The following is a 16,767-nucleotide window of genomic DNA, read 5'->3' as shown; positions in this document are numbered from 1 at the left end:
ACTTGAATAGCCACATTGTTGTCCACCAGCTCCTACATGCTGCAACTCAAACATGTGGCCTCCCCTTACACCACTATTATAATGTGTTTAAATAACTTTGCAAGAGGACACTTTGGGATTTGAGGTAGGGTACTATTCATGATAGCATGTGACTGGCTGTAGAATTACCATTCCATAAAAAGCAAAGTTACCCATGTCCAGTTTTGGGATCGTGAGACCAGCATTGCATTTATGCTGTTCAGTGATAAACAGTGTAGATGCAGAGGGGCTTGTCGATTTTAATTTGTCCATATAAAAGGAGCTCCATAATGCCCACTTGCAGGGAGTGATCTCCCTCAGGCAAGATATGATGACAACTTTGCCCTAAGTCGACTTGTGGAAATGTTCGTGTTTTCATGGCTTCCAGACTCCCTTATTCTAGTGCTCTCTGGTCTAGAGAGATGATCCAAATTTGCTGCCTGTTTTCTTTACCAATGCCTATTCACCCATCATCATTGTTATTGCTAAGTTACATTGGATGCTGGTCCACCACCTGAGTTCTAAAAATGTGCCATTCCTTTGGATAATTTTGCCCTAATTAAAGGTGTTATAATATAAATATTTGTAGCAAAAACTGACAAATAATGACTTAAAAGAAAAATCAGGAAAAACATAGCTATACATCTAATTCTTAAACATTTTATCATTAAACAATATGAAAACAGTCTTCATTTACTTAGTTCTGAATCCAGCAGAACATCAGCATCAGAATTCAAATAAACATGTTACAGCAAAACACAATGATTATTTCTGAGATGAACTCAAATTTCAGACTTAAATGCTTTTGTGTTCTAAATTAGCTGTACAAATTAGAGGATAAGATTAAAAAAAATAAATATAATGAACTGCAAAAATATTACACAGAAGAACAGGAAAATGTGACCAATTGAAAATTGAGACAATAAATGGATTATTTCAATTGATATTGTTAACTGTTTTCTCATTGCAGCAATGCTTAGCTATTGTTACCTTTGACCAGATTACAAAAGCAAGCATTTATTTCATAAAATCTTAACATAAATCTTTGTAAATGATTTTCATTTACATTTTTGTAAATTAAAAGCCCCTTGAGGCTATGTATCATGCAGTTAATAGCAGTCATCATTTAACAGTGTAAAGCCAACTGGCCTTGTCTTTGAAATCAGGGTATTACCAATAATGCAACTAAAAATTTAAACAGTTGCCAATCCCATCCCACAAAGGTCCGACAGTTCTTAGGGACACTTCTGTAAGGAATGCAGCAAAAAACTTTAATTAGGCTTTCTTTGATTCTTAAATTTGTAAACATTCTTGTACAAATATTGGTAATGGGGCAACTGGAATTGTGTGTTATATGATGTTTTCTTTTTTTGTGTGGGATGTGGCCATTGCTGGTAAGGTCAGTATTTCCTGCGCATGCCTAATTGCCTTTGAACGGAGTGACTTGCTAGACCATTTCAGAGGACAATTTAAGAGTTACATCTGTCACATAAGCCAGACCAAATAGCAGTGTCAGATTTCCTTCCTTAATGGGAGTAATTTCTTCATAATAATTGGTGATAGTTGTCATTGTCATCATTTTACGTGAATTTACTGTGGTGGGATTTAAACCGCTTCCCCAGAGTTTTGGCCTGGTCCTCTAAAATACTAGACCCCACTGGCTAAGATCACCATTAAATTGCTACTTTCTCAATCTCACCCTTTGCTTCAGGTATAGTGACCCTCAGGTGAAACTCGCCACCAGTTGTTTCTCTTGGAGAGCAATGTTGAACTATGGTGATTACTACTACTACTAGTCCAGTAATATTGCACAATGCAACAAGTCTTCCTTCACTTATTATGTAATCGTTAAGAATATAACTCAACCAGTCTTTTCCACATCAGGGGTTTGTGGGATCAACAAACTCTCAATAAAGTGACAGTCTCATTCAGAGAACATGGAATATGGAGTACAAGAATTGAGGGAAGAAAAAGTTATCTGTTGTGACAGACATTTCTCACTTTGATAAATGCAAAATTGCATACTCCAATTGTATTAATTATCAACTGTTCCCTATAGATATGTTCCCATTTTGAAACGAGAATGAGCCTTAGAACTTTCTGTATGCACACCCAATTCTTCAGGATCACTTGCATTCGAGCAGCATAGGCTTATGAGAATTAGATATTGAAATGACAAGGCTGGATTGTATGTGATGCTTCATAGATTATTTAAGTCTGAGAACTTGGAGAAAAGGAGTAGCATGCATTTAAGTTGCACAGAAGTAGGATTAGGCTGGATATTAAACATCAGTTCTTTTCCCACAGACTGTTGTATCTTTGGTCAATTATGTCAGCTGGTACAGTGTGCACTGATGCTCATGTAACTAATGAGAGGTAACTGTCCAGTTCATGACTGGGGTAGAGTTCAATCATATAAAAATAGATTCACAATTTATGTAAGATTACTGGAATTTTCTAAAATTTTGTAATTTTCTACGTCTCATGGCATATAATCTATTGTAGATTTTGAAAATGAGAAAACGTAACTTATTCCTTAGATAATTGGTAACATAAATATTTACTTAACTGCAAAACTTCATATAAGTATTTTAAGACATGGAGAAAAGTAACATTTTACTGCAATGCCATCACTCATTCACAGTACTGCTATGAAAGCATTTGATGTAGAAATTTTTAGTGCTTTACTATCCCCTATTTTAATATCCCCTATTTGAAGAGCATGTAATTCTGAGTATGAAAATGATTGATAGGGACTTTGATAATCACTGCTGAACATCTTGATCATGCTTCCACCAAATGAACAGGAGTATTACCTTTCTGAATCCAATTTCCTCCAGTTAGTGGCCACATTGATACTAACTTGATTTACCTGCTGTAAGTGTTGGATGGTTTAGTATGTTTACATTGATCATGCAGAATAGAAGTAATTTGTGAATTCATTATAAATTGTGATAAAGTGAACTTATGACAAAAATATGAAAAACTAAATGCAAAACACTGCAGATGCTGGAAATCTGAACAGCACAATGTTGGAGAAACTCAACAGGTCTGGTATTTAAAAGTATCCTTTTAGCAAATTATTATTTTTAAGGAAAACTGAACCTATGTATGTATTTATGTTCACAACTTCAAATGCCTTAAGTACAATTTAAAGGGGATTAAGTTATAATAGGTAATTGTATTATAAACTAGACATGAACTACTTTTAACACTTACTTCTGTGGTGAAACAGGCTTCCTGTGTTGCAACCAATATCTTTGTGATTGATAATAATGGAACTGTTTTGCCCTGTTTTCCCAATTTAAGTACTAAATTAGTTTTAAATAAACTAAAGAAAGAAATGGATGCTGGAAATTTGAAAGGAAAACTAAGTGCTGAAGAAATTATCTCCCTACAGATCAAACAGTTAACATTTCAAGTGCAAACTTACTCTAGAACGGAATCTTTTTCCTCTTTGAATTGTATTAATGAGTAGCTTTGTTAAGAAGTTTTGTAGACTTTAGTGTTAATTGATACACAAATTTGGAGAGATGGAGTATTAAAATGTATCTGTGATTGTGGCTTCCATGGATCCATGTTTTGTGCAAATGTAATTCCAAAAATGAATTCTACATTTACATTTTTATACAGGTAAGTATTTATATGATTGTGATGTAGATCACCAAAACAATAATTACATGTCCTTGAGAGAAAGCGAGCGTAATGCCCAGTGGTGCACGTAACCCTGATTATAGTGACTCTGTACTATAGTAAGTTGCAACAGATTACCATTAGAAATACATAGCCGGTCTGGCAGCAACTGTGGAGAGAAGAGTAGAGTAAATGCTTCAAGTCAAATATGACTCTTCAGAACTGGAGTTTTTCCAGTACTTTGTTTTATTTCAGATTTCTGGAATCTGTTGTGTTTTGCTCCTATTTTAGATTTATCAGTGGATGTAGCTTTTATGTACAAAGAGGGAAACATTTTGCTTGTCCTTTGTACTTCTCCTGTATCAATAATTTTAGCAGTTTTAAGGTGTAGAAGGTAATGATTGCTTTCCATTGTGTGTACGAGATTTTGCTTTGAGAAGAGCAGCCTGAATTCGAAAATGCGTTCTTGACTCCATTGAATAATTCTTGTAGTTTTGCCTGGAAAAGAAAATTTCAGAACAATTCACTACAGCTTGTTCTGCTATAATGCAAATTCACTGTAACATTATAATTACATCACCAACATTTTAAGCACTGTTTCTAAAGCGTGATTTTTCTATGAATGTGGGGCTGCCCAAGAATGCAACCATTGCATTATAGAAGGACTATCTGTATTTGAAAATATTTATCCAGAGGTTAACAATTTAAAACAGTGTGGCAAATATGCAGAAATCATATTATGACTTGATACACTTTGGAAAGATAAAATGTTTCTTTACACTGCCTCCACTTTACTCACTTCTTTGGAACATCACTTCTCATTGCTCTATATTATGCTTTTAAACCATGAAAATAACCAAGATTCTGAGATTGGCAGTGTTAGCTGAATAGATCTGACTGCACTATCAACCAATTGGTGGTAACTGATCAAACTTATAACATTTCTGTTGCTTTCTCTACGGCAACTTCTCAACAAATCGAGGCAACTTGCAAACCAATCACCCTATTTTTCCTGTTTTAAAATGATTTTAGAAATTTGACATTCTTAGTTATCTTGATGAGTACAAGATGAAAAGCTTTGGCAGTATGTCTCTTTTTAGTAATAAATTGGATTACCTTTGTATGGTTCTACTATTCACCAGTAAGGTATAACACGATGAAATTCAACTCCTTCCAACAAACTAAGATCTTTTTAAATTGAAATGGTGGCAGATGAGTTAATTCCAACTTCAGAAAATTTCAACTGACTATAACCAGTTGACGATCTTTTTTTCTTGTGCAGATATCTATACATGTTTACTAATCACACCAAGTCCTTTGTAATATATATTACATAAGGTTATGCCTATAGGGCGAGAAGAGACTTGCATAAATTTTTATTCATTTCATGGAGAAATGTCTATCCTAAATTTATATTAACATGAATTCCCCTGTCATTTTCCATTGAATTTAAAGAACTTTGCATTGAAGCATATTTTAATACTCTCATGAGACACAGACTATGCTACCTCTCCAACATTTATTGCCCATTGCTACTTCATCTTAAGAAAGAGGCTGCTGAGCTGCTTTCTTGAATCACTACATTCCGTATGCTGTAGGTAGACAGACAATATTGTTAGTGAGAGAGTTCTTGGAATTTGAGCAAGTGACAGTGAAGGAATGGGGATATATTTTCAAATCAGAATTGAAAGTGGCTTAGAGGGGAACTTCCAGGTGGTATTGTTCCTAAATATCTACTGCCCTTGTCCTTCTAGATGGAAGTGGTATCGGTTTGGAAGGTGCTAACTACCTTCTCCCCAGCAACCCACCCATTTATCTGTCCACCCTGGAGGCTCCCTGCCTTCATTCCTGATGAAGGGCTTTTGCCTGAAATGTAGATTTTCCTGCTCCTCGGATGCTGCCTGACCTGCTGTGCTTTTCCAGCATCACTCTGATCTAAACTCTGGTTTCCAGCATCTGCATCCTCACTTTTGCCCACATGGGACTATGATGTTATTTATGGTCATTGCATAGACTTAGTTGAGAGAGGGATGGGACTGGCTGCTCAAAGTTGCAGGGTTTTGTTATTTTAGATAAGATAGAGAGGAAGATAAGAATTGGAGGAGTTGCATTATTAATCAGGGAGAATGTTACATCTGCACTTAGAGAGGATTTGCTGAAGGGCTCATCTACTGAGTCAATATAAGTGGAGCTCAAAAATAAGTTGGATGCAGAAATGTTGATAGGATTATACTATAGACCCCCCCCCCCCAATCAGCTACCAAGACATTTATAAACAAATATCGAGGTGATCATGGAAAGTTGCAATACAAACAGTGTTACCTTCCCCAGTATTGACCCTTACAGCAAGAAACCTTAGGGCGGAATTTAAGTGCATCCAAGGGGGTTTCTTGAAATAGTATGCCGATAGTCCAACAAGAGGAGGAACCAGACTGGACCTTGTAAGAGCTAATGAACTTTGGCCAGGTAACTGACCTTTCGGTGGGAGAGCATTTTGGAAACAGTGATCATAACCCCTTAAGTTTTAAGATGGCTATGAACAAGGATAAGTCAGGACCTTGTGGGAGGTTCTAAACTGGGGAAAACAAACCACCTCAGTATTTGGGAGGAGCTGTTATCAGGCAAGTCCACATTTGACATGTAGGAACTGTTTAAAATTAGCATGCTCCCATAAGGGTGAAAGACAAGGACGGCAAGTTATGGAACCTTGGATAATGAGGGAAGTTTTGAATTTGGTCAAAACTTAAAAAATAAGCATATGTAAAGTTTGGAAAGCTAAAATCAGATAGGGCTCGTGAAGAATAAAAGGAAAACAGGAAAGTACTCAAGCAGAGAATTAAGAGCAAAAAGGGCTCCTAAAATGACCTTGGCAAGTAGAGTTCAAGAGAATCCCAAGGCATTCTATAGATACATTTTAAGAACAAGAATGATAAATGGGAAAAAGGTAGGACCACTCAAGGATAAAGGAGAGAACTTGAGCTTGGAGGCAGAGAATGTGGGTGAGATCCTAAAGGAGTACTTTGCATTGGTATTCACCCAGGAAAAGGATAGGGAGGATTGAGAAATTAGTGTGGAGCATGCTAATGTGCTAAGACATTTTGAGATCAAGAAAGAAGTGGTGTTGCATCTCTTCAAGATCATTTAAGGTGGATAAGACCCCAGGGTTGATGGTATCTACCTCAGGTTACTGAGAGACGCAAGAGGGGAGATTGCTTGTGCCTTGACCAAGATCTATGTGCCCTCACAAGCCAATGGAGAGATTCTGGAGAACTGATGAGTAGCTAATGTTGCTCCCCTGTTCAAGAGGGGAAACAGGGAGAATCCAAGAAACTACAGACTGGTGAGTCTCTCATTAGTTGGGAAGCTATTGGAGAGAATTCTTAGAGATAGGATTCTCACACATTTGGCGAAGCATGGCCTAATTAGGGACAGTCAGCATGGCTTTGTGCAGGGCCGGTTATTTCTTACTAACTTGATTTAAGTTTTTGAAATAACAACAAAGGTGATTGAGGGTAGAGTAGTGGATATTGTCTATATGGATTTTAGTAAGGCTTTTGACAAAGTCCCTCATGATAGGCTCATCCAGAAGATTCAGAAGTATGGTGACTTGGCCATGTGGATTCAGAATTGGCTTGCCCATAGAAGGCAGAATAGTGGTGGAGGGGTACTTTGCAGGCTGGAGTTCCATGACCAGCTGTGTTCTGCAGAGATCTGTATTGGGACCTCATAAATGACTGAGATGAAAACGTAGATGGGTGTGTTGGTAAGTAAGTTTGCAGACAATACAAAGATCAGTGAAGTTGTGGATAGTGTAGAAGGTTGTCAAAGGATACAGCGGGATATAGATCAGTTGCAGATATGGGTGGAGCACTAACAAATGGAATTAATCCAGAAAAGTGAGAGGTGCTGCACTTTGGGAGATCAAACGATAAAGAAAAGTACATAGTTCATGGCAGGATTCTGAATAACATTGATGAAAGAAGGATCTTGAAAGTGGCCATGTAAGTAAACAGAATGGTAAAGGAGGTGTATGGCATGCTTTCCTTTATTGGTTGAAGAATTGAGTACAAGAGTCAGGATGTCATGTTACAGCTTTGTAGGACTTTAGTTAGGCCACACGTGGAGTATTGTGTTCAATTCAATTTTGAGGTATTTTAGCTGTTGGAGGTGACTTCCTCAAATTCCAGGAGCAGCAATTACTGTTTTATATGCTGTTGTATTGTTTTGGAACTTTGGGGGAAAAAAAAAGTCAAAACAACAGCAGTTTAAAAGGGTGAAGAGCAGACAAAGGAAGCACATGGTGAGGATAGTGCAGGAGAGAGAGAGAGAACGAACGAACAAACGAGAACCTGCACAGTTGCTGCCTTTGCTGTTTGAATTCATGTATTGCTGGACATCGGAGTGCATCTGGGAATATTAACAAAGTGAAATTCACAACTAATATTGAAGGATCTGTTGGGCGAAGTTCACAGCACAGAAGTTAATTGTTGTTTTAAGTCTGTCCAAGAGAAAGGCTGCAGTAGTGATTATAGTGGATTCTTTCTTGATTATATGTTTTTTGGAGATAAGTCTCTTGATTAAACTTAAAATATAAGCCATAGCTATTAATTTAACCTGGGGCAGTGTTTGTAGAGGAATAAGGTGGTGTTATTTTCTGGGTCTGTAGATTGTGAAGGAGCAAAAGTGGCCTTTGCAATGATATGTACTACTTGTCAGATGTGGGAGTTTAAAGAGAATTTAAGGGTTACTGCGGATTATATCTGCCATAAATGCTGTTGGATGCAAACCGTATCAGATTGAGTGGATCAGTTGGAGAGACAGATAGAAGCGATGAGGAATTTGCAACAGCAACCGTATGTGATGGATGGCAGTTATAGGAAGGCGGGGGGCGGGGGGGCCGGGGGGGGAGGGTTAACTCTAGGAAGGGTGAAAGAGGTCAGCACCTAGGGCAGGAGTCTTTTGTGGATATACCCATTTCAAACAGGTATGCTGTTTTGGAAAATGTAGGGGGTGATGGATTCTCAGGGGAACATAGCACGAACAGCCAAGTTTCTGGTATTGAGACTGGCTCTAATACAACTAGGGGTACGTCGGCTTCCAAGAGATCAATTGTGTTAGGGGATTCTGTAGTCAGAGGTACAGACAGACATTTCTGTGGCCAGCAGAGAAAAAGCAGGATGGTGTGTTGTTTCCCTGGTGCCAGGATCAAGGATGTCTGAGAGGGTGCAGAATGTTCTCCCAGGGGAGAGGGGCCAGCAGGAGGTCATTGTCCCCATTGGAACCAACGACATTGGAAGGGAAACGGTTGAGACTCTGAAGGGAGATTACAGAGAGTTAGGCAGAAATTTAAAAAGGAGGTCCTCAAAGGTAGTAATATCTGGATTACTCCCAGTGCTACGAGCTAGTGAGGGCAGGAATAGGAGGATAGAGCAGATGAATGCATGGCTGAGGAGCTGGTGTATGGGAGAAGGATTCACGTTTTTGGATCATTGGAATCTCTTTTGGGATAGAAGTGACCTGTACAAGAAGGACGGATTGTACCTAAATTGGAAGGGGACTAATATACTCGCAGGGAAACTTGCAAGAACTGCTTGGGAGGATTTATACTAGTAAGGTGTGGGGGGTGGGACCCAAGGAGATAGTGAGGAAAGAGACTGAGATGGGTACAGCTGAGAACAGAAGTGAGTGAAACAGTCAGGGCAGGCAGGGACAAGGTAGGACTAATAAATTAAACTGCATTTATTTCAATGCAAGGGGCCTAACAGGGAAGGCAGATGAACTCCGGTCATGGTTAAGAACATGGGACTGGGATATCATAGCAATTACGGAAACATGGCTCAGGGATGGGCAGGACTGGCAGCTTAATGTTCCAGGATACAAATGCTACAGGAAGGATAGAAAGGGAGGCAAGAGAGAAGCGGGCATGGCCTTTTTGATAAGGGATAGCATTACAGCTGTGCTGAGGGAGGATATTCCTGGAAATACATCCAGGGAAGTTATTTGGGTGGAACTGAGAAATAAGAAAGGGATGATCACCTTATTGGGATTGTATTATAGACCCCCCCCCCCAATAGTCAGAGGGAAATTGAGAAACAAACTTGTAAGGAGATCTCAGCTATCTGTAAGAATAATAGGATAGTTATGGTAGGGGATTTTAACTTTCCAAACATCAACTGGGACTGCCATAGTGTTAAAAGTTTAGATGGAGAGGAATTTCTTAAGTGTGTACAAGATAATTTTCTGATTCAATATGTGGATGTACCTACAATAGAAGGTGTAAAACTTGACCTACTCTTGGGAAATAAGGCAGAGCAGGTGACTGAGGTGTCAGTGGGGGAGCACTTTGGGGCCAGCGACCATAATTCTATTCGTTTTAAAATAGTGATGGAAAAGGATAGACCAGATCTAAAAGTTGAAGTTCTAAATTGGAGAAAGGCCAATTTTGACGGTATTAGGCAAGAACTTTCGAAAGCTGATTGGAGGCAGATGTTCACAGGTAAAGGAAAATGGGAAGCCTTCAGAAATGAGATAACAAGAATCCAGAGAAAGTATATTCCTGTCATGGTGAAAGGGAAGGCTGGTAGGTATAGGGAATGCTGGATGACTAAAGAAATTGAGGGTTTGGTTAAGAGAAAGAAGGGAGCATATGTCAGGTATAGACATGATAGATTGAGTGAATCCTTAGAATAGTATAAAAAAAACTAGGAGTATACTTAAGAGGGAACCCAGGAGGGCAAAACGGGGCCATGAGATAGCTTTGGCAAATAGAATTAAGGAGAATCCAAAGGGTTTTTACAAATATATTAAGGACAAAAGGGTAACTAGGGAGAGAATAGGGCCTCTCAAAGATCAGCAAGGCGGCCTTTGTGTGGAACCACAGAAAATGGGAGAGATACTAAATGAATATTTTGCATCAGTATTTACTGTGGAAAAGGATATGGAAGATATAGACTGTAGGGAAATAGATGGTGACATCTTGCAAAATGTCCAGATTACAGAGGAGGAAGTGCTGGATGTCTTGAAGCGGTTAAAAGTGGATAAATACCAGGACCTGATCAGGTGTACCCGAGAACTCTGTGGGAAGCTAGAGAAGTGATTGCTGGGCCTCTTGCTGAGATATTTGTATCATCGATAGTCACAGGTGAGGTGCCGGAAGACTGGTGGTTGGCAAACGTGGTGTCACCGTTTAAGAAGGGTGGTAAAGACAAGCCAGGGAACTATAGACCGGTGAGCCTGACCTCGGTGGTGGGCAAGTTGTTGGAGGGAATCCTGAGGGAAAGGATGTACATGTATTTGGAAAGGCAAGGACTGATTCGGGATAGTCAACATGGCTTTGTGCGTGGGAAATCATGTCTCACAAACTTGATTGAGTTTTTTGAAGAAGTAACAAAGAGATTTGATGCGGTAGATGTGATCTATATGGACTTCAGTAAGGCGGTTGACAAAGTTCCTCATGGGAGACTGATTAGCAAGGTTAGATCTCATGGAATACAGAGAGAACTAGCCATTTGGATACAGAACTGGCTGAAAGGTAAAAGATGGAGGGTGGTGGTGGAGGATTGCTTTTCAGACTGGAGGCCTGTGACCAGTGGAGTGCCACAAGGATTGGTACTGGGCCCTCTCCATTTTTTTTGTCATTTACATAAATGATTTGGATGTGAGCATAAGAGATGGACCAAGTATTGGACCAAGGGGTCTGTTTCCATGCTGTACATCTCTATGATTCTACATTACAGGAATGATGTAGAAGCTTTTGAGAGGTTAACCAGGATGCTGGCTGGATTAGAGGGAATGAGATATAAGTTAGTAAGTTTGCAGATGATACCAAAATTGGAGGTGTAGTGGACAGCGAAGAAGGTTACCTCAGATTACAACAGGATCTGGACCAGATGGGCCAATGGGCTGAGAAGTGGCAGATGCAGTTTAATTCCGATAAATGTGAGGTGCTGCATTTTGGGAAAGCAACTCTTAGCAGGACTTATACACTTAATGGTAAGGTCCAAGGGAGTGTTGCTGAACAAAGAGACCTTGGAGTGCAGGTTCATAGCTCCTTGAAAGTGGAGTTGCAGGTAGATAGGATAATGAAGAAGGCATTTGGATTGCTTTCCTTTATTGGTCAGGGTATTGAGTACAGGAGTTGGGAGGTCATGTTGCGGCTGTACAGGACATTGGTTAGGCCACTGTTGGAATATTGTGTGCAATTCCGGTCTCCTTCCTATCGGAAAGGCGATGTGAAACTTGAAAAGGTTCAGACAAAATTTACAAGGATGTTGCCAGGGTTGGAAGATCTGAGCTACAGGGAGAGGCTGAACAGGCTGGGGCTGTTTTCCCTGGCGTGTCAGAGACTGAGGGCTGTCCTTATAGAGGCTTACAAAATTGAGGGGCATGGATAGGATAAATAGGCAGTCTTTTCCCTGGGGTCGGGGAGTCCAGAACTAGAGGGCATAGGTTTAAGGTGAGAGGGGAAAGATATATGAGAGACATAAGAGGCAACTTTTTCACACAGAGGGTGGTACATGTATGGAATGAGCTGCCAGAGGATGTGGTGGAGGTTGGTACAATTGCAACATTTAAGAGGCATTTGGATGGGTATATGAATAGGAAGGGTTTGGAGGGAGATGGGCTGGGTGCTGGCAGGTGGGACTAGATTGGGTTGGGATATCTTGTCAGCATGGACGGTTTGGACCAAGGGGTCTGTTTCCATGCTGTACATCTCTATGATTCTACATTACAGGAATGATGTAGAAGCTTTTGAGAGGTTTACCAGGATGCTGGCTGGATTAGAGGGAATGAGATATAAGGACAGGCTGGAAAAGCTTGAGTTATTTTCTCTTGAGTGGCAAAGGCTGAGGAGAGACTTGATAGAAGTCAATAAAATTAAGAGATACGTAGATAGGGTTAACATTTGGAATATTTTTACCCAGAGTTCAAATGTCTGATGCTCAGGAGGAAAAGGAAGCACTTAAGGTTAGAGGGGCAGTTCAAAGGACATGTGGGGGGCAGGTTTTGTTTTATAACACAGCAGTAGGAGTGTAAATGCTCTGCTGGGGGGTGTGTGGGGGGTGCAGTGGTGATAGAGGATACAATAAAGCCATTTAAGGGACTTTTAACTAAACACTGTGGTGTGCTAATGAAGGCTGGATCAATTACCATACAGCAGCCTAGTTAGGCAGGCATTTGGGGTTGGGGTTGGGGGAGAAGAAGGTCAGTGATTTGCCATTCGAGCTTACAGATCTGCTGCCATTAGCTCAGTGTTGGACTTTGGCTGGTCTAGTTCAAGTTCCACGCTAACCATGCTTTGGTCACGGGCTAAGGGTACAGGGTAGGCAATTTAGGACCAAAGTGAGGAGAGATTTCTTCGGCCAGAGTGGCAAGTCTGTGAAATTCTCTGCCACGGAGCGGTTAGGGTCAAAAATATTGAATGCATTCAAGAAGGAGTTACATACAGTTCTTGGGGTTAAAGGAATCAAAGGATATGGGGAAAGACCAGGAACAGGGTACAGAGTTGGATGCTCAGCCATGATCATATTGGATGGCAGAGCAAGCTCAAAGGGCTGAATGGCGGGTAAGAAATTTAACAGCTTTCCAATTGAGCATCTGATTTTTTTCCCCTTACTCCAACCCAAGATACAAAACTAAACTTTCATAATGATGATTTCAAATGCAGCCAGCCTTTATTTGACTCATTCAATTTATAGCAATCCAGATGCTGTAGGGAGATCCACAATATTGTTGGGAGTTCCAGGATTCTGACCCATTGACAGCCATTTCATATACCCAAGCCAGAAGGGGGAATGGTGCTCAAGGGGTTTTGCTGATAGTCATGTTCCCACATTATCTGCTGCCCTTGTCTTTCTGGATAGCTGCAATGTATCTTGTAGATAGCAGCAATAGTGTGTATTGAATGTTGATCATTGAAGAAAAGAGTGGATGCTTGTGGATCTGGTGCCACTCAAACAGGTTGCTTTGTCCTGGATGACGTCAAGCTTCTTGAGTGCTTTTGGAGCTGCAAAAAGTGGAGAGTATTCCAACACACTCCCAATTTGGGCCATTTAGATGGTCAACAGGCTTTGGGAAGTCAGGAGATACAGTATTCCTTGCCTAACCTGCTCTTGTAGCCACTGTATTTATTTGGTGAGCCCAGTTCAGTTTCTGGTTAATGGTGGTCAAAAATCCTACAGCTCCCTTCCTCACAGCATTGGGCTGTAGTTATTCAAGAAGGTATCTAAAATTACCTTCAAGGCCATTTGAGATGGCAAATGGTGGACAGAGATGCCCAAACGCTATGAATGAGTAGAAAAGACAATGGCCCAATATATTACCAAATTGTTTCTTTTTTTTTGAAGTGAGTGAATTTTTTTTTTGTTCATGGCACGTGAACATCACTAGGCCAGCATATATTGCAGGGTCTAGATTAGAATGGTGTTGGAAAAGCACAACAGGTCAGGCAGCATCCGAGGAGCAGGAAAATCAACATTTCGGGCAAAAGCCCTTCATCAGGCAAAGAGGGCTTTTGGCCGAAACGTTGATTTTCCTGCTTCTTGGATGCTGCCTGATCTGCTTTGCTTTTCCAGCACCACTCTAATCTAGGCTCTGGTTTCCAGCATCTGCAGTCCTTGTTTTTACCCAGCATATATTGCACCAGAGAAGGCGATGGCAATAATCCATTTGCAATTATTTTGGTGCCAGGCAAATCTTTTGGGGATATCTGTAAAGTCTAAGCAGGTAGGGATGTGAAACAGTCTTCACTGCTGGTACCAAGTGTTCCCTTTACAGCAATATATATCAACATTTGCTTACTGCCTCCAGACCAGATATCGCTGAATTCCTGGGCTTACGATGCTTATCTGTTCCGTTAAAACTATACAGTAGCTTTTTACCAGTGAGTTTGTGAACACAAGTTCCGTTTAGTACATTATAGTATCTTCTGTATGTGGTCACACAAGTCAGCAGTGTTATTGTTCACACTGTTTACCCAAACTTGATATTTCTGGAGTCAAAACAGATCAAGTTCCTTGAACATACTTTTGACATTTGAGGTTCACTGCTTATAATCTGTATTATAACAATTTGTGGTCCCCTCTGCTGGGTGTAAGATTTAAACAACAACCATTAAGACCATAAGACATGTGAGCAAAAGTTAGGCCATTCATCCCATCCAGTCTGCTCCACCATTTAATCATGGCTGATAAATTTCTCTAGGAGTAAGTGAGGACTGCAGATCAGAGCTGAAAATGTGTTGCTGGAAAAGCACAGCAGGTCAGGCAGCATCCAAGGAACAGGAGAATCGACGTTTTGGACATGAGCCCTTCCTGATTCCTGAAGAAGGGCTCATGCCCAAAACGTCGATTCTCCTGTTCCTTGGATGCTGCCTGACCTGCTGTGCTTTTCCAGCAACACATTTTCAGCTCTGATAAGTTTCTCTACCCCATCCTCTCACTCTCTTCCCGTAACCCTTGATCCCTTTGACAATCAAGAATCTATCTATCTCTGTCTTAAATATGCTCAATGACCTGGCCTCCATTGATGGTGAATTCCATAGATTCACCAACTTCTGGCTGAAGAAAGGTTCTCCTTATCTCTGTTCTAAAAGGTCTTCCTTTTACTCTAAGGCTGTGCCCTTGAATTCTAGTCTCTCCTACCAATGGAAACATCTTCCCACCATCCACTCTGTCCAGGCCATTTAGTATTCTGTAAGTTTCAATTAGATCTGTCCTCATCCTTCTAAACTCCATCGAGCATAGACCCAGAATCCTCAAATATTCCTCATAAAGCTTTTCATTCCTGGGACCATTCTCGTGAATCTCCTCTGAACACACACCAGGGCTAGTACATCTTTCCTGAAATATGGGGCTCAAAACTGCACACAATACTCAGAAGTACATCCCTGCTTTTATATTCCAGTCCTATCAAAATAAATGCCATCAATGCATTTGCCACCTTAACTACTAATACAACCTGTAAGGTTATGTACGAGAATCCTGAACTAGAACTCCCAAGTCTCTTTGCACTTCAGACTTCTGAATTTTCTCCCCATTTAGAAAATGGCCCATGCCTCTACTCTTACCTCCAAAATACATGACCTCACATTTTCCCCACATTGTATTCTATCTGTCACTTCTTTGCCCACTCTCCTAACCTGTCCAAATCCTTCTGCAGCCTCCCTGCCACCTCAATGCTGCCTGTCCCTCTATCTATCTTTGTATAATCTGCAAACTTAGCCAGAATGCTCTCAGTTCTTTCATCTAGATTGTTAATGTATAAAGTGAAAAGTTGTGGTCCCAACACAGACTTGTGGAACACCACTTGTCACTGCCTACGACCCTGAAGGACCCTTTTTATCCCCACTCTCTGCTTCCTGCCAGACAGCCAAGCTTCTATGCATTCTAACACCATTGGCCCTTACTCAGTAGTCTCCTGTGTGGCACCTTGTCAAAGGCCTTCTTGAAGTGCAGGTAGATGACATCCATTGGCTCTCCTTGGTCTAACTTGTTATTCCCTCGAAGAATTCTAGCAGATTTGTCAGGCATGACCTACCCTTGATGTAACCATGCTGACTCTGCCCTATTTTACCATACACTTCCAAGTATTCAGAAATGTCATCCTTCACGATGGATTAGAGGATCCTACCCACGACCGAGGTTAGGGTTATGGGTCTATAATTTTCCACCTTCTGCTTTACACTCTTTTTAAAAAGGGTTGTTACATCAGTGATTTTCTAGTCCTCTGGGACCCTTCCGGATTCTAGTGATTCCTAAAAGATCACTATCTCTTCCGCTATCTCCCTTAACTCTGGGGTGTAGTCCATCTGGTCCAGGTGATTTATCCACCTTAAGGCCATTCAGTTTTTTATAGCACCACCTTCTTGGTGGTGGCCACCATACTCAGCTCTGCCCCCTCTTGAATTTTTGGGAAATTTCTCGTCTTCCACTGTGAAGACTGACATTAAGTCATTTAGCCATTGCTTTGTTCCCCAAATCTTCCAGCAGCCCAATGTCCATTTTTGCCTCTTTTGCCCTGTAGATCTCGAAAGAAACTCTTACAATCTTCCTTTATATTACTGGCGAGCCTACCCTCCTGTTTAATCTTTGGGTTCATTCCTCAAAGCAATATCAT

At 40.6% G+C, this 16,767-nt stretch overlaps 1 protein-coding gene and 1 long non-coding RNA gene across 2 annotated transcripts in view; one reads left to right on the top strand and one right to left on the bottom strand.

The window, feature by feature from the left end:
- Positions 1 to 16,767, top strand: part of LOC148149141 (uncharacterized) — a 134,134-nt gene that overhangs the window by 21,535 nt on the left and 95,832 nt on the right. The gene's annotated exons all lie outside the window — the stretch shown is intronic.
- ttc39a (tetratricopeptide repeat domain 39A) overlaps positions 659 to 16,767 on the bottom strand; it is a 101,559-nt gene continuing 85,450 nt past the window's right edge. Inside the window, exon 18 of the mRNA XM_043699215.2 lies at positions 659 to 4,149. Coding sequence (XP_043555150.2) covers positions 4,032 to 4,149 — 118 coding nt within the window. The 3' untranslated portion in view covers positions 659 to 4,031. The remainder of the gene's footprint in view (positions 4,150 to 16,767) is intronic.

This window comes from Chiloscyllium plagiosum, unplaced genomic scaffold (assembly GCF_037043375.1).
Source record: "Chiloscyllium plagiosum isolate Xiang-an unplaced genomic scaffold, Cpla_swu_hap1 HiC_scaffold_9, whole genome shotgun sequence".
In the NCBI taxonomy this organism is placed as follows: Eukaryota; Metazoa; Chordata; class Chondrichthyes; order Orectolobiformes; family Hemiscylliidae; genus Chiloscyllium; species Chiloscyllium plagiosum.
This window is presented reverse-complemented; position numbering and strand designations above follow the sequence as displayed.